The following is a 24,542-nucleotide window of genomic DNA, read 5'->3' on the forward strand; positions in this document are numbered from 1 at the left end:
CAGCTACAAAATCAAGGCTATGAGACTCCGGGGAGACCCCCCCCCCCTCCTCATTCCCCTATATACCCTCCCTCAGGTCTGGATTAGCCTGGGAACTCTTGACCAATCATCGCGCAGGGTTTGATGAGCTCCGATGGAGAGTGAGTAAATGGTAAGTGGTCGGTGAGTCATCAGCAGCCAGAGAATCCCACCGGGTCGCCGATTCTTGTCCGGGGCCTGCTTGGCGGGAAACGGATCGTTACCTCGTTAAAAAGTATCTAATTTTCTTGTGCGAGTTCGTAATACACTGACGTATCAGATCTGATGTGAACCCTGGCGAAAAATACAGACAACCTCCTATACATACTACCTTTAAGTATAGGCTGCAGATGTCTGATCTTGCGTATAGCTGTGCGTTCATGATTCGGCCGCGCGAGCCATCTTTCTCATCGTCACCCCGTTCATGACGCTCAATTCGATATCGACAGCTATTGGAGAGGGGTGCATCTCAACGCTGTCTCTAGTTTTCAACGTGCGTTTTATGATCTACAGACATATTTCTACAGATTCACCCTCGAGATTCACCACTTCTTGGAGTTTCGATGGAAAGTTATCCTTCGGACAAGCAAGACATCAGTTGACACAACAAAATTGTACACAGCGTCACATCAGGCTTAAATCAGTGGACATTTAGCTTATCATCTGTTGAACTACAGAGCTTTGCAAAAATAATTCATAAGCTTGCTTAAGGACTTGAAAGGATTAATCTTTTAAAGAAGAACGGTTGAATGCTTATCAAGTTCTCTCTGGGGAACGTTATATTTCCTTTCCCCAGGTAAGATTTGGATGTACGTACCTCAGAAAGATGATTACTGCAGCAATGACAACCAGGCAGGGTGAGTTCTCAAAATTAATCATTCACAATCGAAATAAATTCACATTTGAAATTTTCTTTCGACAAAATAGGCCTATATATTCCGAAAAACATTGAACAAACTGGTGTTAGTTCTGGGACTACAAGCAGGCAGTTCTGCTGTCTTATACCGGACATTTTATTATCACCCCATAAAGCACGAATCATGTTCAGGACGATTCATTTCATTTCGGGATGGAAGGCGAGGGGAGGGGTGGTAGTGGACCTTGTCAGAACTTGTATTGCGTTATATTTCTCCCCAAGTCTCTTCCAAAATTGATTGCATAATAAATTTGCCTTCTAATAAATCTCGTGGAATATATCAGTGGACATGTGGACCTACATTCTTCGAAAAAAAAGCTGCGAATTGGAACCTTTATCAATTTGAACCTTCGACAGAAAGGGCTCCCAAAACAATGCTTTACGTGCTCAAGAAACTTACATGGTTTTATAAATTAGAACCTAAACTGGTTCTAAAGTGGCTGTTTAAGGAAATTTAGAATCTTTAATAGGGAGCATGGCCATACGAAGGAGGGGGGGGGCAGTTGCCCCCCAGAAGTTTTGAAACCTAACATTTTTTACTGAAAATTCTCACAGAATTCACCAAAAGTATGCACAAAATCCTACAATTTCACTTGACAATATGCAAATACGCCCCAATGACAAGCTTAGTCGCTTCGCTTCCTCGCTTTTAATTTTTTTTTGGTAAAAAAATTACGCTTGCTGCCCTCATCTGCAAAAAAATATGCGTACCTTGATAGGAAACATATAAAGGTTGCAAATACGGGACAAACATAGCACCCTCTAAGAAACTTTTTTCTGAGAGTGCGCATAGTATTTTTTTTTTAAATTACAATAAAAATGAGAGATGTATTCATGAAATCTATGATGTATTTTTGTAATGATTCACTATAAAGAATAATTGTAAACTTTCATATCGAAATTTAGAAAACATAACATCATCTGCGAGATATTTTGATTGAAAGTTGACTTTACACCTTAATGATAGCCCAAGAAAATCACTTATTTATTTTTTTTTAATATCTCGAAGGATCATCTATGTAGGAATTGGATATCAAGAGGATATCAAAGACAATAATCACGTGTACAGTGCAACAATTCTGATAATTTTTTTTGTTTATTTCCTCCTTTGATTTCAAGATATTGTATCCGGGTTTCTTTTAGACATTGATTTCTTTGAGTGGCCTAAAAATGAAGACAATATACATCATTAATGCATGCCGCATAGTGTAAACAGCGTAAATGTGTCTTCGCGTTCAAGTTTTACAATGTGTTGAATAATTTTCATTACGTTGGAAAGCTCAGAATGGAAAACCAGAAATATCCCACGAGCTTAGGCCGATATTGCCCGAATCATGGATGAGTGCAATATTACTCCAATCGAGGATGAATCCATTTGCTTTATTTAATATGTCAAATACTCTTTATCGAACGATGACTCGGATGGTGACAAACTGTCCACGTAAACACTGCAATGTCATAACCCATAATGAAAGTTTACTACCGTAGTAATTATGGTACTGTATATGTTTACAAGGGGGTATGATACTGCACCCATGCATTTCCTACATATTTTCGTTCTGGGATATTCCAATACGATTTAGCGGACCTATGCCAAATTCAGCAGGAATGACTTTGGCCCTCGTTTGGCAGCGGTTTCTTTTGCTTCCTTAATAGGAAAGGTGAGGTAGGATTTTTGGCCTTGCTTTTAATATATGCAGCCATTGGATGATGAGGGCGGGGCAGCGGCTTAAAAAGGAAAATAAACAAGATGAGGGAAAGTGGGTTTGATAGACAAGAGAAAGATAATGATATATGGCAAAACAAAAAAAAATGTTTTGAAAAATATTCCTTATTGGAATCAGTATTTTATAATTCAATTCGTTATAGCATTTATCCCATTGCTGAAAGAAATTCGTTCTAGCATTTCTATCAACCTTGTACAAATATACTTGACCGCTGCAAGATATGATAGAATGCGGATACCCTTGGTTGTTGTTTTTCCTTCTTCAAACTCTTGAATAAATAATCATCCTCGATCTTCATCTATACTTGTTTTAATTGACAAGAACATTTATTTTAATATCTCCCGCTTCCGGTTTTAGAGGAACTAATGTGATTAGACAGTGATAAAATGGGAGTTGTGGAGGATTGTGTGTACACTATAAAAAGAGAAACGTTAACTCAACATTTCAAAGGTTGGAGGAGTGACAACTTTTTCTAAATGTTGCATTTACCACTTTAAATGGTTTTACCCAACACTTAAAATGTTGGATTCAGCTTTATGCAAGGTTGGATGTAACATTTGGAAAAGGTTGTCACTCCTCCAACCTTTCAAATGTTGATTTAACATTCGAATTTTTAGAGTGTAAAAAAATGGCGGTATCCCAAGGAATCGACATTAAAGAAAGTGACAACAGTTGAAAAAAAATCTATGTAATTTTTTTAATAGATGGATTATGATCATTATGATCATTTCGTTTTTCAGGACGTTATGGGTTATTCATCACCAGTTAACATCGACCCCGCCCCTTTGGGCATGTTGGGTGGTAAAGGCAAAAGGGTGTGTTGCCTTGATTTCCATGGCGTCCCAGTTTCATCATGCAAGTTCATGATAAATTCATGTTATTCATTCGACCGTCCTACAATCGTTGCACTTTCTCAGTTGAAGATGTTATACTATTGAGCACACTTCATAGTTCAATCCATTCACTCTTTCACAAGTATCATTGTCAATGATAATTGTATATGTTGTACTATTAATTGCCAGTAATGAGTTGTCAATGTCGTGCATGTGATATACAATGCATAGCAAACGGCATGGCCATTAACAAGAAAAGCCATTACAAGTCTTATAATGATCATTACGGGAAACAGCTGCTCCTTAGATTGGCCACTTGCCAAGGTTAACGAAAAATGATGACTTGTTTCAATCTTTCTTTTGATCAGTATTACGAGCGTTAACTTGTGCATGTCATTAACATAATGACGATCTGAGATACGGGTTATTCTTTGCTTAAAATTCATGATAAGTTTGATGTCTCTAAACGTTTAATCTCCACCCTCTTACTTGGTCCACTGCCTGGGTAAATTAATCTGAAGGCGAAACTTTGTATTCGTAATAAAGAGTCAAAATCATTCCTGTTCCCGGATCCAACATTACCCCCAAACTCATCTTGCAATTAATTATTTGATAATCGACCAACTGCGAAATTTCGGAAACTTTACATATATATTTTTTTATATTTCTAAAAAGAAAATGTTGGAAAGGGTTAAATCACCCTTTTCGGGCCAAGGAGTGACAACGTTTTTAACAAGGGGTAGATACGCTGTTCCCCCTTAAACCTTTTCCACTCTTTTCCCCTTTTCTGTTTTTATATCATTCCATTAGTCATCTTGGCCATGATCATTGTGGAATCTTACCGAGAGCATATTAACTTGGGTTATAACAAAGACATGAATATATTAGATATATATGGATTAGGTAGGCCCATATGAAAGTTGGTGAGCATTTAGCATCCTTTAAACCAGATCGTGAGTTGAAGAAAAGACCACAGTTATATGATTATATAATCCTTTTTTCGAGAAAAAAAAAAAAAACAAACAAACTCATGGACATACCATGAATTGGAAAAGTATAAAAAAAATAATCCTCTAATTTACGAGATATCAAAATGATGACGAGTGCGAGTACAAGGAATTAGGTTCTTATTCATTCTGGAATACGTCTTTTTTCACTTTCAAATCACATATGAAAAGGGAGACTGGAGCCTTTCAAAAACTGAAAACGGAGGCTCAACTGTTGCAGTTGTATCATTGAGTATGTCTTTGCACCCAATGGAAGACGATAGCGGAAATGTGATTCATCTGTTACGTCACTTGTGACGAAGCAAGGCTTTTGATGAGGGGTGAATCATTGTTTTTAATCATTCTAAATCTTTACATTATTAGTCCTTTTATCGATGTTTCTATATATTTCATTACAAGCACGGTGGAACCGAATCCATTAATTTATAGGAGAACTCTTATTGATGCACACTGTTCAGATGATTTCAGTAAAGTTTTGTGAACGAATTACAGTTTGGAGATTGGCGTGGGATGGTTTTGGCAAAACATTTATCCGTCCTTGCCACTCCTTATCCATGGGGACATCTATACGAACCTATAGGGATGTACACAGTCTAGATTGCCAATTCAAATGACCTGATATTTACACTTATTTAAAGCTATAACACACTGTTTACTTAAATAATCTTAATGACACTGTATTCTGTTCGTCCTAATATTTATAGAGGCAGAGGTATAGTAATGAAATATATATGTATATTCCCCTGAAATATTCCCCTACCGAACTAACAGAATAATGATTGCAAAGAGCTCATGATGCGTTTGCCAAAAACTCTGTAAAGTGTATTTGGTTAGACAACCGACATCCCAAAACATAAAAATATAACTGAATTGAATCAGTTTTATTGACATTAATTGCACTTGGCAACCGAATGGCCTTAGACAATATACATTCAAGTGACACTTGCAACATTTTCAAAAATATTAACATATAGTGTTTTAATAGGAAAGTAAATTGTAACATATATGATAAAGTAATATCAGACAAGATATTGTATTCCTAAAAATGTGCGGAAATCTAACATTTTCAAGCTTTATTTACATGTACCATTGTAAACTACTCTGAATAAAGTAAAGAAGTCTTGCGTATAGTCCCATTTTAATACAAACTTTAGCAGTAACACTTGATTGACCTTATGCAGGGTATACTCTGAGTCATCCTGATTGGAAAATTTAAAAATGAAATATAGAGGGGCTGATGCCACCCTGGATAGGATTTTCCCTTATTTCACTCAAATTGAATTAATTTAGACTGAAAATAGAAGTCAAGTACACGCTTGTCGTGACTCATATACATGAGCCATTGTCTGTAAATATAGAAGAAAAAAGTGTCTGATTTTTTTTCAGGTAAGGTCGGTGCGATAACTGATGTAATCATACTTCACGGTAGACCTCGAAATGACGTAAGGAAGGGGGTGATGGGAGGGGGAGGGGGTCCAGTAGCGATGAGATCAGAAGGGGTTGACGTGGTTGGTCCCAAAATGGGTAACCTATTGTTCAAGTCCATTAAAGTTGCAATGATCATCAATTAATATAATAAGACGCAGTAGAATGTAAGTATGTTGTGCTAAGGGGTCTTTGTGCAGGGTCGTGTTGCAATGGAGTCGAATTATATACCATTTGCTAATCAAAAGGGTCATTAAATGAATAAGTTTATGAGTAAATAGATAAATGTATTATTATTGAATAATTGACACAATTAATCATAGTCGTCATTTCTTTTACAGAAAAGTGCCCCTTTAATGCCACTTTGATTGATAGTTAAACTGTATAATACATCACTGCACTAATCTGTAACTTGTGTCTCAACCCTGTAACTCTTAATAATCTTCCAAAGAGATATTAGGACCTTGAAACCCCTTTATCTGGTGTTAAAGTGATGATTGCATGACGTCAGTATGACGTAGAGACTTGTCAAGACGAAGTATTGTGCTGAGGCGATAACCTGAGTCTGGGGGTTGCCCCCTGCCAAGAAAGGAGGCAAGACCTTGGAACGAGAATGACCCAGGGTGTATATCCAGTTCTAGACAGGGGGAGCATGTATTATGAAATATTCTTTTTTGTGTTTGTTATTGCCTCATGGCCTCAAATTTCAGCAACTGGTGCTGAACCGGTTGAAATTTTGGTTTATTTTGTAAATTCTTTGTCTGAAATAGATCAACGTTTAACCGATGGTATAGCCTATATATAGCCAAAGAAACTCTTACCTTTACCAGCTCGTGAATAACCCAAGTGGTGGCACGGCGCTTGCTCCGGCGCCAACTGCTCAGGGCTTACACTCTAAACTAATCAGTAAAAAATGACTAGTTAATAGGGTCAGCTGGGTGCAACTGTTATTCTAGTCATGTTTGACTATTTTCTAGTCATATTTTACTAGTACAGAGTTATTTCTGACTAGAATATATGTCAGAAATGTGACTCTCACTGATTGCCATATCAGTTGCTCCCAGCTGACTACTGGTCTAGTCAATTTGACTGATTTGTTTTAAGAGTGTAGGGTTAGGGTTGCAATAGGGTTTTATGTTAGGTTTAGGATAGGGTATAGCGTTAAATCCAGGGTCGGAGTTGGTCATTTTGACCATCAGCATGATCAGTGTGTGGAATTTACAACAGAGCAATTGTCGCCGGACCAAATGCCACGGAACCTTGCAAGTTAAATGTTGTCGTTATTCCTGCTGCCGAGTGTCCGGTCCGTGGTGGTGGAGGTGGAGGAGGTTTTTTTAATGGGGTTGTGATTTTGATATTTTTTCACAGATTTTTGCCGGGTGTCAAATGTCGAGCATTATTAGATTTTACATATACTTCATCTTTATCTCAAATACCATCCATCGCCCCTGAGAAGTCACTGTGCTTATGTCCTAAGGATGAGTTGGAACTAGTATCCCCATACACACACTTTGAATGCAATCATTAAAAAAAAGGGGGGGGGGGGCATCTTCTGAATGTGGTGACTATACTGGGTAACCCAACGAAATAACATATTTGATAGTGAGAAGTTGAGAATAACTTACCCAAAACATTCGAATCATTCTATGGGGAGGGGTATCTCAACGATCATCCATTTATAGAACATCTGAAATGGAAAAGTTTCATTATTTTTTTTTTTAAAGAAATTGAATATTTTACTTCAGGCTAACTTACAGTAAATATAAGTCAGATTGACAATTTCAACCGAAAATGGTGATATAAAGTTCCATTTATTAAACCATGCAACCAAGGCATGTTTTGATATACATGTAGTTCTAATAATAATTTTCCATTTCCAACAATCATTTACTGTAAGTTTTGTTACATACATCTTGATATATAATCAATAAAACAAGGAAACCTTTTATTATAATAGATAACCATCTATCAGGTCAGATAATACGAAAAGCATTTTTTTTTAATTTAGATAATGAAAGTATATACAGTCTCAGTATGAACCAATTAAATTACTCGTCCCACTGACAACCTATAAGGTATAGGCCTGTAATTTGCATATTTATATCAACTATCAATTACGTTTGAGTATTATATATGTGGTCTTTGTGTGAAAATCCAGAATCTGATATGACTGACAACGAAGAGGAAATACAGGATCCTCATAAAAAAAATGAGAATTACTTAGTACACGGTTCAAATCTATATTTAGCTCTTGACTACAATAGACTCCACATTTCAAATCAAAGAAAAATATAGTTTTTCTTTATTGCTTTTGTACGGTGAATTATGCCTGGATGACTATTATGAGGCTGAGAGGGAAGCGGGAAATTAAACGCCAGACAATCCAAAAATAAGTCATTTCGGAGAATGTACCACAAGACATTTGCCATCCGGAATACTGTCTTTCTCCTTCCGTCTGACACGATTTCTTCACTTTGCAATCCAATCGTGTCGCATCTGGTAATCTGCATTAAATATAAAATGATTCCGCTGTTGATTCAGGCGAGGGGAGCGTCTTTTAAAAGTGGCCTAAAATTACAGACAAAAATACATCTACAGGATATCCCCTTCTCATAAATAGTTTGGAGGTATTCTCTCCATACAAATTATTTATAACAGCTTTTTAGTATGGGATAAAATAAATTTTCCTTCATGTTATTTTTTTTCTACTGACATACCTGTGTTTTCTTTTTTGTTACCTTATTAAGATTATCGCCATTGTCTTCGCCTCTTTCCTCTGTTCTTCTTTCCATCACTCTACCATAGCTATGATCATTTTCTGCAGTTGAGTAATGAGCAATTAAAAAAAAAAACAGAAGAAGAAACAAAAAATGGAGAGGCAAAACATGGGTTTTGAGGCAAATTTCTTGAAAGAAGCGAGCGAGCGTTTTTTTTTTCAAATGAGATGTCTAATTTTGTGCGTTGACATAATATACACAAAAAGAAAATCACACGTTACCATCATTCCTTTCCTTTTACTTTCTTTTCTCCTTCTTTTTTTTTCTTGGCCTTATTTTTCCATTTTATTTTATTCTATTTTTTTTTTTTGGGGGGGAGCATAGGCCAGTGATATTTAGGTGAATTTTTTTTTATCAAAAAGAGGCTCAAACAAATAATGTCGAATCAGATCCACCTCCATACATGACATAAAGAAAGTGTAGATAGTTGAATGATTATTGATTATTCAATTAAAGACATATATTTTGCATCATAAAGCAAAGTTACTTTAAAATTAATTATTAGGTACTTCTGTTTGATTTTAAATTTTGGACTATCCTAAGTTTAGGCTCGGACACAAGGTTGGTGGAGGGGAGGGGGGGGGGGGCAGGGTGACGTGTGAAAAACTGATCCCTCTCTTGGGGACCAAACAATTTTACATTGTTTTATTTTTCAAAGATGATATGTTATATGTGATAAAGGTCCGATGGTTTTAAAGTACATTTATTTTCAGTTTACAATTGTGGACGTATACATTCAAATTCATGTTTGATTTCATATGCAAACAAAAATATGCATAATTGAAGAAAAAACAAACAATGATATATGAAATCTAAATTCTGAAAAAGATCTTATATCTAATTAAAATAATATGATTCAGTGATGAAATCGCAAAGCTTGATTTCACATATTTTGTCAAGAATGATAATAAAATTCACGTAATACCACTGCATATAGTTTTGAGCCACAACAACAAAGACTCGATCTGACTCAAATTATATCGTGGCATGTACCCCAGGAAGATGACTATAGGTCTCTTAATATCCTCATCACATATGTTCCTAACCAAACTTCATGCTCTCTTCCAATACCATTTCTTCTCTTTCATTCACACTGTCACATACACGCTTAAAATGTTGGGCAACATACTGTCCACTGTGTTGTTGGTAAAGAATTTTTTTTTTATATATTCTGGGCAATTATTATTCAATTGAGCAAATCTATTACTAGTACCCAATTATTAGTTTTTATAACCCAATTTGGACAGATTTTAACCAATAGTTGTGTTTGTGTACAGTATGTTGCCCAGTGATGGTTAGAAAATCGGGCCTTTTTTGCCCAACCTTTTAATGAGTGTACACAAGTACATTTATGAGCACATGCATGGATATCATAATTTGCTTGGGGATATGAAAAAATTCCTCCTATATGAATCTCTTTAGAAATCAATTGTTCACCACAGTTCTCCTTTTGTCTCCTCACCATCCCTTCTCTCTCGTCCCACCCCACCCCCCTCTCAACTCTCAATGTTTCTATCCCCCTCTTTCCCTCTCTATTCTTCCATTTTATTTGTCATTGTGTTCCCATTTTCATCCTTTCTGTTTTCATTTTTTTTAATTTCATTTTCAGGTCTCTTTTTCCTTTTAAAAACTTCATTTTTTGAAATTTTCTTTGAAGTCGTCATAACGAGGGCCCCTCAGCTGTCCAGTGTATGATTTCGCTCTTCTTCTGGCAAACTATCGAATTAAGATATCAAATTCAGTGACAAAAACATGTCTTTCTTTTTTTTGTCCTGGTTTGCAATTTTGTGTCTCCTGGCTTACCACTCTCAAACCTAAGACGAACATTCCACTGCACTCGTAAAAGAAAATCATCATCACTGTTCTCTGAAGATAACTCAATTACGAGATCTGGATCTAATTATTTCCCAAGCAATGAGTAGTTCTCTTCTGTTACCTGTTAAGCCCTATACTCTCTGCTTGCTTGCCTACTGCTGTGTGTACCCCCTCCCAAACCTTTTGACAAGGCTAATTTTAGATCGAGAGAAAGTTTTTATTTAGAATCTCCAATTTCCGACACCCCTGGTTTCGAGGGCCAAGAAGCGAGGGGCAGACTGACGAAGCAATTAGCCCCCTTAACTGACCCTATCTATGAATTTCCCATCCAGTGTGACCACACAGTTACGTTGAGAAGTCCTACGGTCTGTATAGATATAAATATATGAAATTAAAACGGATCCATTCATTCTTTAAGTTTGAAGTTAATGTTGTTCAAATCTTTCCGAATGAAGCCGGGGACTGACTGATCAGTGTTACGTTGTTATGTTACCCATTTAAAGCATCTTCTTAAGCTTCAAACCGCTTGGTTCTTATCAGAATGCGACAATCAAAACTTTATCTATAATGAATTTAATCAAATTGAATTCGATTGAAATTATTTAATAGCATAGATAAGTATAAATATTCGGTTTCGATGTAATTTCAGATTAAAAAATTACCAAGTATTTCGATAAGATTTTTCAAGTTATTATTTAATTTCATTTTATATTTTTGGCAAAGTTGACAACTGACGTACTGTCTTAACACCATAACCTTCAATGTGACTCAGGCTCAATATCTTGTACAAAAGTAATTAATTATTTTAAAAGGTCTTGATTTTATGGCAACTTGCTTTGCTCGCTCGCAAATTTCGGACAAAAGGGCAAACCACATACCGTTACATGCCTATTTGATGTTAGACCATGTCAGACCCATTACTTAGACCGATAGCGCGACATTGCCTTTCTGTATTATCTTGTTAGTGTGTGCATGGAGGTCTATGATGTGTGACTGGGTCTTCGGTACATATTACTCCTTCAAAAACTGTGTTAATATCATAGAGATGTATACTAATCTCTATGGTTAATATGCGCACTGTCATCGCGCTTTGTAGATTGATTTAACGACAGCGCTTCTCCCACTTATCGCCCAAATTAGCTCTCTTTGAATGCATGCATTTCTTGGATAATTGTAATTTATATTGATGTCACGAATAATAATTATCCTCCAAATTAAATTTCCCAGCTGTAATACTCCCTCCTCTTCACTTAATTATAACGCACGCGTTTTTACACGGTTATATTCATGGATTACCCTGGGACATGGAAACTTGGAAAATCCAAAAGAGGGTGCATGGTTTGTATTTTGTAAATTTAATTTTCATGTTCTTTGGTTTTGTTAATTTGAGAGAAGAATGGTAGGGGAACACTGAATTAACCGTTGGCCGTCAGATTTAATCCGGGTTCGTGATGATTTTGAGACGAGTGCCAATGACTCGGCTCATTGTCTTACTGATCTTTTGATTAAGAACGACCCCGCGGTCTCTGCTTCTCACTTCCCGCCCAAATTACGCCCAATTAACATGAACGAATTAAAACCATTTTGAAATAATTATTTTTGGAGAAAAAAATGAGTTAATGATACCCCTGGACTTGCTCAAGATTGTGCCCTGGTAGACTTTCCCACGTTTTAGGTGTGTAGAAATGATGGAACGTTCGTGCTCTGCAAGATCTTTGTTCTCTCAATATCTTCCGAGTTAATTAAGGATCGGCGCACCGAGGAAGCAGGGAGGGGGCAGGGGACAGCGCCCTATGATTTCTTCAAGTGACCCACAAAAAAAAGAAGGAAGAAATATAAGTGACGAAGGGGGGTGGGGGTAGTTTTTACTAAATAGTTTTACTGGTCTGATCACCGACATAGAATGCTTTCACATTAAATTTTAATGATATTTGAGTTTATAATAATAATAATAATGATGATGGTCCGGACTGAAATTATTTAAATCTAATTAAATAGAGTAAAATTCACAAAGCAAAATGTTGGAAATTTCATGAAAATCGGATAACAAAATATAACAATGTTATCGAATTTTAAAGTTTATCAATATTTTGTGAAAACAGATATCTGCACGTCGTCCCCACGCCCCTATACTACAAAATGTTACGTGGATTAAGAAATGACAATAATTCTACGTCATGCATAATTCTATCAATTTGATAATGAAACCACTAACTTTCATCAATTATTTTATCCACACATCCATATTACCAAGAAAACAGCTAAAAAGTGGTCGAAAAAAGAATTAGAGCGGTTGGGGAGGAAAAGTTCATTCCGTGGCCATAAAGGCCATGAAGGAAATTAAGTTCTTGTGGGAAGATGGTAACTGTGCAAAGCATTTGTTCACTTTTTATTTTCATCGAATTGCGTTAACAAACTGTAAATTTTCACAAGATACACAATTGAAAATAAAAACTCAAAGGAAGACCAACCTCCCCCAAAAAACGATTTATGACAACTTTTGAATTGCATGGTAATTCTTATACAGAGGGAAAAAATCGAATTAAGGTTACCGATTGATTAACAAATAGTTAATTTATTCTTTTCTTGATAAAGATGAAATTTTTTTAGCTTTACTGCATACACAAAATAAAGCTCTCTCGCAATCTATTCTCCACAGACTCCACCTATTCCAATCCTGTATTTCAAATACACATACGAAACGACTCCATATAATTATCAAAATGGTTTTCAAAGCGTTATAAACCACGAGACGGAACTGGATGAATTTTGCGGTAGATTTTTTTTTCGATGTTCACATCACAAAGACGTGAGGTAGAGCTGGAACCAATTAATTTTGACTGTTTGATGTAAGACTTACGATAGCGGAATAGCCTCACAGTAATTTACTAATTACTTTTAACTTTGTTTACCCTCGTATGTCATCGTGGTTTTGATGACCGAATGAGAGGGGCATTATGGGTAAAAGTTTAAAGACGTGGAACGTCAGTGCAGTTCCGACTTAGATTGTAGGGACCGTCTACGTGTTATTCATCTTCACTTATTCCAGGCTCTGTACGTAAAAATGGTTTGACGTTTACAGTAGCTGAGACAACGAATCGTTGAAGTCTTGAATGAGTTTTTATCACAATAATGGGCAGATTCTGCATAACTTTGAAGTGCAAAATAAGGATTAAAAACCAGCATGAGACACTGTTTTGTGAAATATTCATTGTATAGGACTTTATGTACGTATATTTGTTTCATAGTGTAATTTTGATATGCTAAAACTGATTATCTTTACTCGTTTGGAGTACTACTTAAAGTCTTTGGTTGTAGTAGGTCCATGGTATTTTTAATTTGAGCTCGTATCAAAATTCGATTCGATTGTTTCTTATAACTACTTCTCTTTTATCTCGGAAGCACTGGTAAGCAAACTGCTGTTCGAGCTTGAACATTCGTCTGTCCTTTGACATATCTCCGCGTTGTAATCATGATTACTTTCACACTTTCTACAATGTATAAAAAGGGAAAGATTCCTCTCTCTCTCTAATTACCTTCCCCCTCTCCCCTTCTTTATGCTTGTGACCCTTGCTAATTGATATGCTTGCTTATAGCCCACCTTATCTGAAGGGGGTTTAAAACGGGAAAATAGAATATGAAAAAAAAAATGCATAAAAAAGGGGTGGGCTGGTTAATCCTAAAATGCCCCTATTTTTTGTAGGGGGAAAAATCTACTTTCAGGTCCCTACCTCAGTACCCCCCCCCCCCACCAGATTAATATATCATCGATCCACTGGTGGCTGCCCTTCTTACCTCTCTTCATTTTCACGGGGTAGGTGACTCAGCCTCAGTCAGCGTCTTATTGGTCTAGAACCCTTTCTCGGTTCTTTCTCGACGCCTGCATGTTAAGAAATACATTTCCCTTGTTTCCATGACGACTGGAACAAACAAGACTTGAAGAGCCGTCTGAGTTGAAACCATTTTGTACTAAGAATCAGACAGTTTTGGGCCACGGTTGTCTATATTTAGCCTCCTCCCCGACGGGTGCCTCTTATTTATATAGCATCCGTGGTGATATCCTGGGGGACATTGATCTAGTCGTCAAAAGTCATATAATTTTATCACCTATACAGATAAATATGAGCTAAAGTTTTAAAATAAATTTCTTAATTTCACCGACTTTGAATTATCTTTTGAGCGATCAACTTATATTTTTTTTCTGATAGATAATTTGAAAGGTTATCGTATATGTATATTGTCAAAATGAGAATTTTTGACATTTCATATTAGATTTAGTTCCGGTAAGAAATGTTATTGATTGAAATCAATCACTACACTCTAAAAACAAATCAGTCAAAACTGACTAGTTAATAGGGTCAGCTTGGTACAACTGTTATAGTTATATTTATACTTATATATATGTATATATATATATATGTATTATACTTATATATTTATATTTATATATACTAAAATAGAGTTATTTCTAACTAGAATATACTAGTATGTCAGAAATGTGACTCGCATATAGTTGCATCCAGCTGACTACTTGTCTAGTCAATTTGACTGATTTTTTAAGGGAGTACTGAGCCAATCTTCATTTCATGAATTTAGTATCATCAGTGGTTAAAATAAGGGCCAAACTAAGAAATGAGCTAGATTTTAAACATGGTGCATCAATTCTGCAAATTAAAACCCAAAATGCGAAGCGAGCAAGGAAAAAAATATCTAGTCTCATTTTCTTTAAGTAATAAATTGTACCATTATAGGGATGGCATTTCTATACAATCAAACCGGTTATTGAAGGAAAATTGGGTGCAAATTATGATCTTGAAAAATATATCATTATTATTTACAAAAACAGGCAAGTTCAGCCACCAACCCACTATATAGAGTACGGCAGCAAATATTAATAGCATTTAATTTTATCCCTTTTTATCCTATAGAGAACTACAAGCTGAACTACATAGAGGTGGAAATAGGACCACCAAAGGCGCGGTATCTGTAAGTATTGTAGTGAATTGTGATTTTAAAAAAATATTATTTGTCTTGAAATAATCATAATTTCTGTCGATTATTCAATCTTTTGCTCTCTGATAGTTCAGTTGATAACTTAATGAAACTCAGTATAAGGTAACCCATTCAAGGTAGCATAGTGTACATTACTTTAAAAAATACCATAATGTTGACTTAGGCCCCGTCTTACAAAGTGTTGCAATTGACCCGATCAACCACAACTATGGAAAGCCAACAACGTCAGCATTTGAAATGCATGTATGTTCATAATATTTTCTAGGTGGGATGTAAAATCATACATTCATTGTTTTCTTGAAAATTCAGTGTGCTTCTCTTTGATTGCAAAGGACATCTTGCAAATTTCCTTTAGAAAAATTATGACATTGTTGGATTTCCATATAGTTTAAGATGATCAAATCAATCGTATAACACTTTGTATGACTGGGCCCAGAAGATATGCATGTACTCTATGTAATGGATGGTTTATGATCATTAATTTGGTTAGTGCATGGATTAAGACAGTGCCCCATATTCACTCCATGAAGCGTATTCGGTCAGGTATAAGCGTACATCCATTACATTGGATACTCATTTAACACATGGGAGCTTGAAATGGAAGGACTTGTCGGATGTTTCAACCGATAAAGTCTAATTTATCCGACAGTTACCATAGTAACAGTCAGGCACCTGTGTGCCTCTCAGCCAATCATAACCAAGGAAAGTTGTCAGATCTGATAAATTGCCAGATGACAAATCTTGATGAATGGCTACACCCAGGGAATGACATATAATATTATGTCAAAGGACATTAGTGCTGGGTGCAGGGATTCGAACCCACGACCCGTAGATTATGAGTCAAGATACAGAGCAACTACACTGCGACACCTCCAGTATTTTACTCTTTAAAAAATAATTGTAATTGTTTTCTGTTTACAGTGAGAATGGAGAACCTTTACCCTTGATAAAAGTAGCACCTGACGGTGGGAAGGTTAAATATAGCACCATCGTCTTTCCAGACAAAGAGAAGGAGAAAGAGAAAAGGTAAGTGGGGCAATGTCATCTATGGCATAAATAATAAAATATCTTGCTCAAACGCGTTTGCATTTATTGTGAGGCTGCAACGAAACTGACACCAAACCGATACGCCATTCAAAATAAAATGTTAGCTTTGATCGGTCTGGAGTCGGTCTCGTCACTGTGACTGTAAGTGAGCGACCCCCCCCCCCCCTCTCCCCGTCTTGTATAAAGTCAGTAGCTTTAGTCAACTCGACAAAATTTTAAGCACGTTGTTTAGGGCCGTTCCTCTAACAACTATTCGTTACGGTTTAAAACAATTTTTCTTTTTTGAAGTTTTAAGCGATTTCAAACCATTTCATTTTCAACATCTGTTTAAAGGTTAAAAACAACTTGTTGTCAGAGTGACGTGCTTATAAACAACGTGCTAATTTGTTGTTTACTGTGTAACATTAAGTGATAATTTAATTGATATTGGCCTACAAGCGATGGTCGTGTAACAGGAGCGACATCCTTGATTCATTTGGGAATGTTTTTATTTTCTAGTATTCATGCATGGTACAGGGTTTCAGAAAGCTTTAGCTATGAATGCTTCAGCCTTTCACAGAATGCCACACACTTAAAATGTTGGGCAACATACTGTCCAATGTGTTGGGTAATGTTGTATGTTGGTAAAAGAATGTATATATTCTGGGCAAAAGTTGAGCAAATTTATTACCTAATTCTTAGTTTTATTACCCAATTCTTAGTTTTATTACCAAGTTTAGACAGATTTTAACCAATGGTTGTGTGGACAATATGTTGCTCAGGCATTGATGGTTAAAAATTGGGCCTTTCCTGCCCAATCGTTTTACAAGAGTGTATTCTGAGCCCTTAAATAAAACATATTTGTTCAAAGTGTCTTGATCTTTATAACTTGATTCATTTCTTAATTGCATAAACTTCGGATATCATTTTTTTTCTTACCATACGTAATAATTTGTGTATACATTCTAAAAACACCGAGTAAAATTTTGCCAAATATTGGATAAAAAGGGAACGTGCATGTTTGCTGGGTATTTTTTTCCCCAATATGGGGAAAAATGCATGTTTGAAGGGTAAATTTCAACGCAACATTTCGTAAAATTCACAAAATATTTGGTAATTTTTTACCAAACTAACATCATGCATGTCCCCATTTTACCCAATATTGTGTAAACCTTTTTTTTAGAGTATAGGTTGGTGCAAGATAAGTAATATAAATCAGTTGAGGCCATTCAACACGCTATATATGTACAGGGAATAACATCGAAAAAGTATTTAATTTTATAATGAGTTGAGTTTTAGATAATAGATATTTCCCTGCTATCCCTATATTATGGAGATAGAACCTTTGGAATCATAACCTTTACCGCTACAGATTCTCTGAACTGATTGCACCTGATTTAAAATAGCTCGAGGGGGCGGGTAAAAGGAAAAATGATAGGAAGTGCAATGGAACTTGCACGAAATCTGAGGGTGGTTTGTAATCTTAAAAGACTCTTAAAGGAAACATGTTGAGATATAATGGAAAATACCCTCTCTTGTGCATACATTTATTTTCTGATGCCCACTCAAGATGAAAGTCAGCAAGATAGTACAAGACTTACAGTGACAAAGATACCCCTCAACACAGTGATTACTGAAAGATATATAAAAATAAAACTTTATGGATTGTCATCCAAGAAGTTCGATCGCGCGTCAATCATTCTGTTCGTTAGAAACGTATTTATAAAAAGGAATGTTGTAAAGAGTAAAAAAAAAAGAACAACTGCTGACACGACCAAGTAATTGGCTATTCATGCTATAGGAATTTTGTACGAGACTGTATAAAATGAGAAAAACAAAAGTAATGATGCATTATATAGGTAAGGAAGCATTAAATGTTTCAGCAGTTCAGAGGATCGTGTCATGAAAGGATTTGTCGAATATATTATCGGACACAGTATGTTTTTATTCTAGTTGCCATAGCAACAACCAGACATCCGTGCTTTTTGGCCAATCAAAACCAAGGAAAAGTTTTCAGATCTGACAACTTGTCAGAGGACATAATATTATGCGGATGAAACGCTATACAGGGGATTCTAAAAAGCTCGTGCTATTCAAGATGGCGGCGGCACTTAGCATCAATAATTTAAGCCTTTGCATTGTGATATGACAGATCGAGGAAGGGGTGTAACTGACAGAGTCTTCCTGTATTATGTAATGAAGTGGAAATGCCTCTGCCCTCTTCTCTACTTCCACATTTAATTTCCCGAGACACTCAGAGACAACGAACGTCATTTTGTTCAATCGTTCCAGAGTGATTGCCTGAAGCTTTGAAGTCATTCTGATCAGAGAATCGTAGTTCTCTATACTATGAAAAAAATGTATTTTTAACTATTCATTTATTATTTAATTAATTAATTAATTAATTAATTTATTTATTTATTTATTTATATATTTATGTATTCATTTGTTTATTCATTTAATTATTTTGGGGGGATGAGGTATTTGACATTGTCAAAAATTGGTTTCTCGTCGACAAAAACGATAGACGGTGGAGGTGCAATGGGTCGCCATCTCTTTTCTCGCAAATATGACAAGCAAACAAAGATGAAGAAGAAGGGATAGAAGAAGAAGGAGAAGAAGGACAAGAAGAAGAAGAAGAAGAGGTACATGTAGTTAATTCCGAAATTATAGTCAACATTATTTTGCTATTTTCTTGTATTTACATTTCCGAGGGTGGGCTTTCTGTGGGCCGCATTTACTTCAAATAGATATATTATTTCTTTCTTATCCTGTTTCATTTCATCTTCGTAAAACAGCTTTTTTTTTTTTAGCTTTCAAGAGCATGTCTATCATGTTACAGGATGTGAACTGTAGAAGAGCGACTGCGTGAGACATCCACCCACACTCCATTCCATATTTGTTTCTTTTTTAATCCTCCCCATCTCTCCCCCGCCCGTCCCCTCCCCTTTTTTGTCTCTCTTCTTTTTTTATACTTGGTTTTCTGTGTACTTGATATCTGTATAATTTTCCTACTAAAATAACACTGGATGTCTTAGTCTGTTCATGCATTCACTTGTGAACCATAATGCCGCGCAGTGCAGGACTGGAAGGTGTGGATGAAAGAGTCTTGATGTCTCCCACTTTGGTGACACGACATTTGCTGCTTGATTTCGTCTAAGATGTACAGGGTTAGGGTTGCAATAGAGTTTTATGTTAGGTTTAGGGTATTGTTAAACCCAGGATTGAAGTGAGTCCATCGGTTAGTGTGTGAAATGGAGAGCGGAGCAATCGTCGCCGGAGCAAATGTCATAGAACCCCCACTTTCCTACCATAGTCCCCCCAACTCCCATTCTCTCTTTTTCTGTCTCTCTTCTCACACAATCTGATTTTAATTTTAATTAAGTGTTTCTCCGTCTTTACCTAGGAATAGAATATTCCTCGGATATTCCGCGCCTCAGAATAGAGTATTTCTAGATAGATGGCGCTATATAAATGCCTATCATTATTATTATATTTTGTCGTCTCTTTCCTTTATTTTCTCCATCCCCTCTCTTGTGAAAAACCCCACACACCACGAGAAAAATTACCCGTACACAGGTCTTTACGGGGAGGGGGTGGATGGACGAAGAAATAGAAAAGAGAGGGGGATATTTCATTCTCTTATATTACCAATGCAAATAACCCCCAACCACAAAGAAATAGTCATTTCTCCGAGGTCAACCCTCGCCCACCCCACCCCCTCTCTCACGGTCTTATCGCCACCCGTCTATCCCCGCATCCCAAGTCCTAGGTCCTTCCCAAAGCAATACACTCATCCCTGGCTGACGGCATACAAGTGACGATGAGTAATCGACAAAGTTCGTCTACCTTAAACATCCGTTGTCAAACAAAACAAAGAATCATGGAGTTCCCAAAGTTTCTTCTTCTTCACCCACAACAAACTATTATTCTAAGAAAATCATATACGTCACATAACCTTGTTATGCTTTGATACTGAGAATTGTATGTATTTGATTATGGGGTGGTTGTGGGTGTGGGGGAGTGGTGGGGGGCACTCATGGTTTGTACTCTGATTGTAATCTATAATCTTTATGTATAACCACAGGTGTATCTACCTTGGCGTGTGTCCAGATAACAATACTTTCTGAAACCGAACACGAAGGCTAAAGTGTGTATACCCAAGAAATGTGTGTAGTTATATGTCTATATGTTAATTTGCTATAAAAATGTTGACCCTGTATCCTAACCACCATGACTAAGAATCTTGATAGCAAAGCCATGAGTTGTATCAAGAATATTGATTCTGTTGTACTAGCCAAGAAAAAAAAATTACAAGTGAAGATTACAAAAGTAAACAAAAAACAAAACAAAAAGACACAAAGGCTTATTCAACGTTCATGAGCCAAGTCTCGTGGTTACCTATCCAAGATAAGGTGTTTGTTTTATTTATAAAGATTTGCAATTCAGGTAACCATATATCTACCATGGAAACATTGATTTTGATTGGCGTTGTCCGCGGTAGTTATACCGTAATTTCAAATGATCTGAATGGCAATTATTGATTAAACGGACCCTTGATTTTAATTTTCTAATTTTCAGCACAAACTTCTGTTTACCATTAGTGTTCTCTGATATCGTTGTTATATGTGTTTATGTGCTTATTTTCTCTCCACTTGATCTATTCAGTTCAGATAAGAAATCAAGAGAGGACACGTCGTCGTCATCCTCCACCGGTTCTTCCACATCTTCATCAGATCGAAGATCCAGCAACTCAGGTCGGGGTCTCATCAAAGGGTCTACCTTGGCGCAGAAGACAGCAGCCATCACAAAGACATTGTCGGGCCTAACCAGCAAGCTCACCTTATCCTCCTCGCATTCATCGTCGTCCCATGATAAATCACCCTCGCAGAACACGTCGACGGCGACTGCCGCGGCGGTTGCGGCGATATCAGCGCTCTCGGCACCACCGAACAGACCACCGCCCATGCCGGACTTGTCGGATGTGAGCAAGATTCGACCCCAGCCGTTGGGGGAGGAGAGTGAGGCCAAGGAAGCCGTGACCGGGATCAAGAGCAGCGGATCGATAACGGGGAACGGTGGACGATCACATGCGAAACTTGAGAGGAAGGAAAGCTATAAAAATGTCAAGCAGGAGAGAAAGGTATTCCCATTGCTTTCTGTTTTCTTGAGGTATACTCAAAAGTTTTATCTCCCGACTGACTATAAAGCAGTCTGAAGAAATTCACAAGCAAGGTTTCATATATTGCTTGGGAATTATGTTTCACAAATATTATTATATGGCAGAAAATTATGTTTGACGACCGATGATTTGTTATTAGAAATTATTCACACCAGACGCAAATGGGTCCGGACGTAGGACCCCCCCCCCACATACACACACAAAGAGAAAATCTTACTACCAACAAAGTAAGGAAAGAAATCTGAAATAAAATTTATGGTTTTGAAAAAGCGGGTGAAAAGAGCTGTATGTTTTACTTCATGATGACATGATATGAGCTCAAGGATTTTTCAACAAAAAAAAATCATCTGGGGGGCGTTTCATGAAAGGACTTGTCAGACGTTTTATCAGACAAGTCCCATTTTATCCGACAGTTACCATAGGAACAGTGCCTCACAGCCAATCAAAATCATGGAAAGATGTCAGATCTGACCAACTTGTCGGATGAATATATTGATGAAACGCTCCCCAGGTCTCGTCAGCATGTTCAGATTATGCTAATCGTACAGTTTCAGGGGAATGTTCGACAGAAATGCATGACCAAATCAAAACACATACATTCGCATCAGACCGATATCGTAGCGGTGATGATAGATTCTTTGAAAAGGACCCGGGCGACCCTGGCGAGCAAAGCCAAAGATCTTTGCAAGCTTCTAGGAGATCTTTGAAGATTATTTTCTTGACGTAGGTCGGGATATGTGAGATTAGACAGATTTTTGATGCATAAGCCGAAAAGACCATTTCTAACTTCCATTTTAGGTACATGAACATGTCGGGAAAAAAAATCTTAAGGTAGAGTCAGGAATTGACAAAGACTTCGTGAGTTGTATCATAATGTAATGTTAGGACAAGTTCATGGCGGGTCATTGTCCATTATAGAGAAATGTGTACCATCCCCAAAATGAAGATGAGTAAAAAAAAATGAATGGAGAAGTATGTAACTCCTATCAGGGAGATCAGCCTTGCTTCGAACAGTCATAGACTGATGGACAATTCGATCAATCATTTCTAAAAGAAATAATAGTACAAACAAAAAATAAAAACCTACATGCTGCAAACAGGCACGCAAGTAAGTTCGAATTCTAACAGGCGTGAAAGACAATTTATGCGATCAATCTATATTTTGCATGTTTTTTTATTATTGATGTTTAATGAATATTTTGTTTTCAATTTCATTTCTCGTATTCCTTTTTTTTCCTTCTTTCTCATGCATGTTTGTTTCTTACTTTTTGCCTTTTCTCCTCAAATCATCGATGATATTAAATGAACAATAATATCTCACGTGATTTCAAGGGCTCTGTATGATAGATCCTCGGTATAATTTATAAACTAGCTGAATTTTCAAATAATTTACGTTAATGGAATTTTATCCGGAGTCATGGTAATAGCAAGAATCGACCTTCCCCAAAGACATTGAAATAAAAGCTATCATAATTTAGAAATAATAGTAAACAATTTCCACCATATAATACATATGATGACATGATATTTGCCGTTATTCCCCCTAGTTATTCATTTGAATCCGAGTTGTCATTGCTGAAAGAAAGTTTATGTGAAATCATGAATTATCCATTATATGTTAACATGGAAGCCATAAAGCACAAAGACTGAGTCATTTGTATTAAAATTCCTTTGTGACGCCAATACACAATTTTTTTATTGTGATTGAAACAAAAATGTATTGAATCTCATTATTAGTGGGAAAGTAGTGATAAACATGAGTACCCTTTTGTGGATATCTTTGCTTTGAAAAAGGTAACTGTTAAAATATTGAAGTCGTACACCCTCCAATAAGGTACAGTTTCACTAGCAAAACCAACTCCAGACCTATCATTAGACCCCCCCCCCACAAAAAAGGGGAAGGAAGTACCTCGAGAAGAATTTTCGACTGTTTTGCATTTGAAAACTACCTTCTTTTCTTCTTCTTCTGCTTTTATTTGCTTTCCAAATTTCGAGGAGGCAAAATATCTATCCTTATCGACGAGAACCTCCTACACCTACATGTAGCTAGCACACTTCGACAGAAAAAAAGTTAAGGAAAATGTGTCATACCTTTCCTAAGAGGTTCTTGACAAAGCTTAAAATAAAATTCGTCTTTTAAAAATTAGATCTACTTAAAGTACACGTGAAGATGCATAATTGGGGGCTATTTATAGGATTAAGTTTTGCCAGGCAAATCTTCGCTGCTCCCTTATGCAAAAAAAAAAAATCCCGCGCATTGCGCTGTTAAATCGGAAGCCATAGAGGGGGATAACGAAGGGATTTAGGGTTGTCAAGGTCGGTAGAAACGAACGGAAGCTGATGATGATCCTTACCGTGATGACTGGCTTAATTAACTGACTGCATGCCGCTATATGAACTCTTCTTGTACACGTGCGTAGGCCATTTGCTAGTTTATATTTTTTTAAAAGAATTTGTATAATATTATAATTTCAATTAAACCACTCCACCCACCGTTGATGATTGCTTAAAATTGTAACGAATATGTGTCATCTCAATATTAAGCTATCATCTTAATTGCATACAGCGAATATAATAACACCGAAATCAAAGATGATTTGGATTCGATACTTTAAACAAACCAACCGTTTTCTTTTCACCCAAAAATGCACGGAGAATGAACTAAACGAAATAAAGGATAGAAAGTGAATACGTTAAAACAGGGCGGGTACCTCGCTAAGGATATTACTATCATCATAGTCACTCTCGTGATGTAAGTCGTAAGAACGAGTTTTATTGTTACTATTCATTTTATCATCATTAT

General features: G+C 36.5%; 1 protein-coding gene across 1 annotated transcript in view; it reads left to right on the top strand.

Annotated features, from left to right (window-relative positions):
• The first annotated feature begins 387 nt into the window (after positions 1-387).
• The window catches only part of LOC121408546 (flocculation protein FLO11-like), a 47,376-nt gene continuing 23,221 nt past the window's right edge, over positions 388-24,542 (top strand). Inside the window, exons 1-4 of the mRNA XM_041600044.1 lie at positions 388-875; positions 15,447-15,504; positions 16,453-16,557; positions 21,226-21,700. Of these exons, the coding sequence (XP_041455978.1) occupies positions 845-875; positions 15,447-15,504; positions 16,453-16,557; positions 21,226-21,700 (669 nt within the window). The 5' untranslated portion in view covers positions 388-844. The remainder of the gene's footprint in view (positions 876-15,446; positions 15,505-16,452; positions 16,558-21,225; positions 21,701-24,542) is intronic.

Source organism: Lytechinus variegatus, chromosome 2, assembly GCF_018143015.1.
Source record: "Lytechinus variegatus isolate NC3 chromosome 2, Lvar_3.0, whole genome shotgun sequence".
NCBI classification, from domain to species: domain Eukaryota; kingdom Metazoa; phylum Echinodermata; class Echinoidea; order Temnopleuroida; family Toxopneustidae; genus Lytechinus; species Lytechinus variegatus.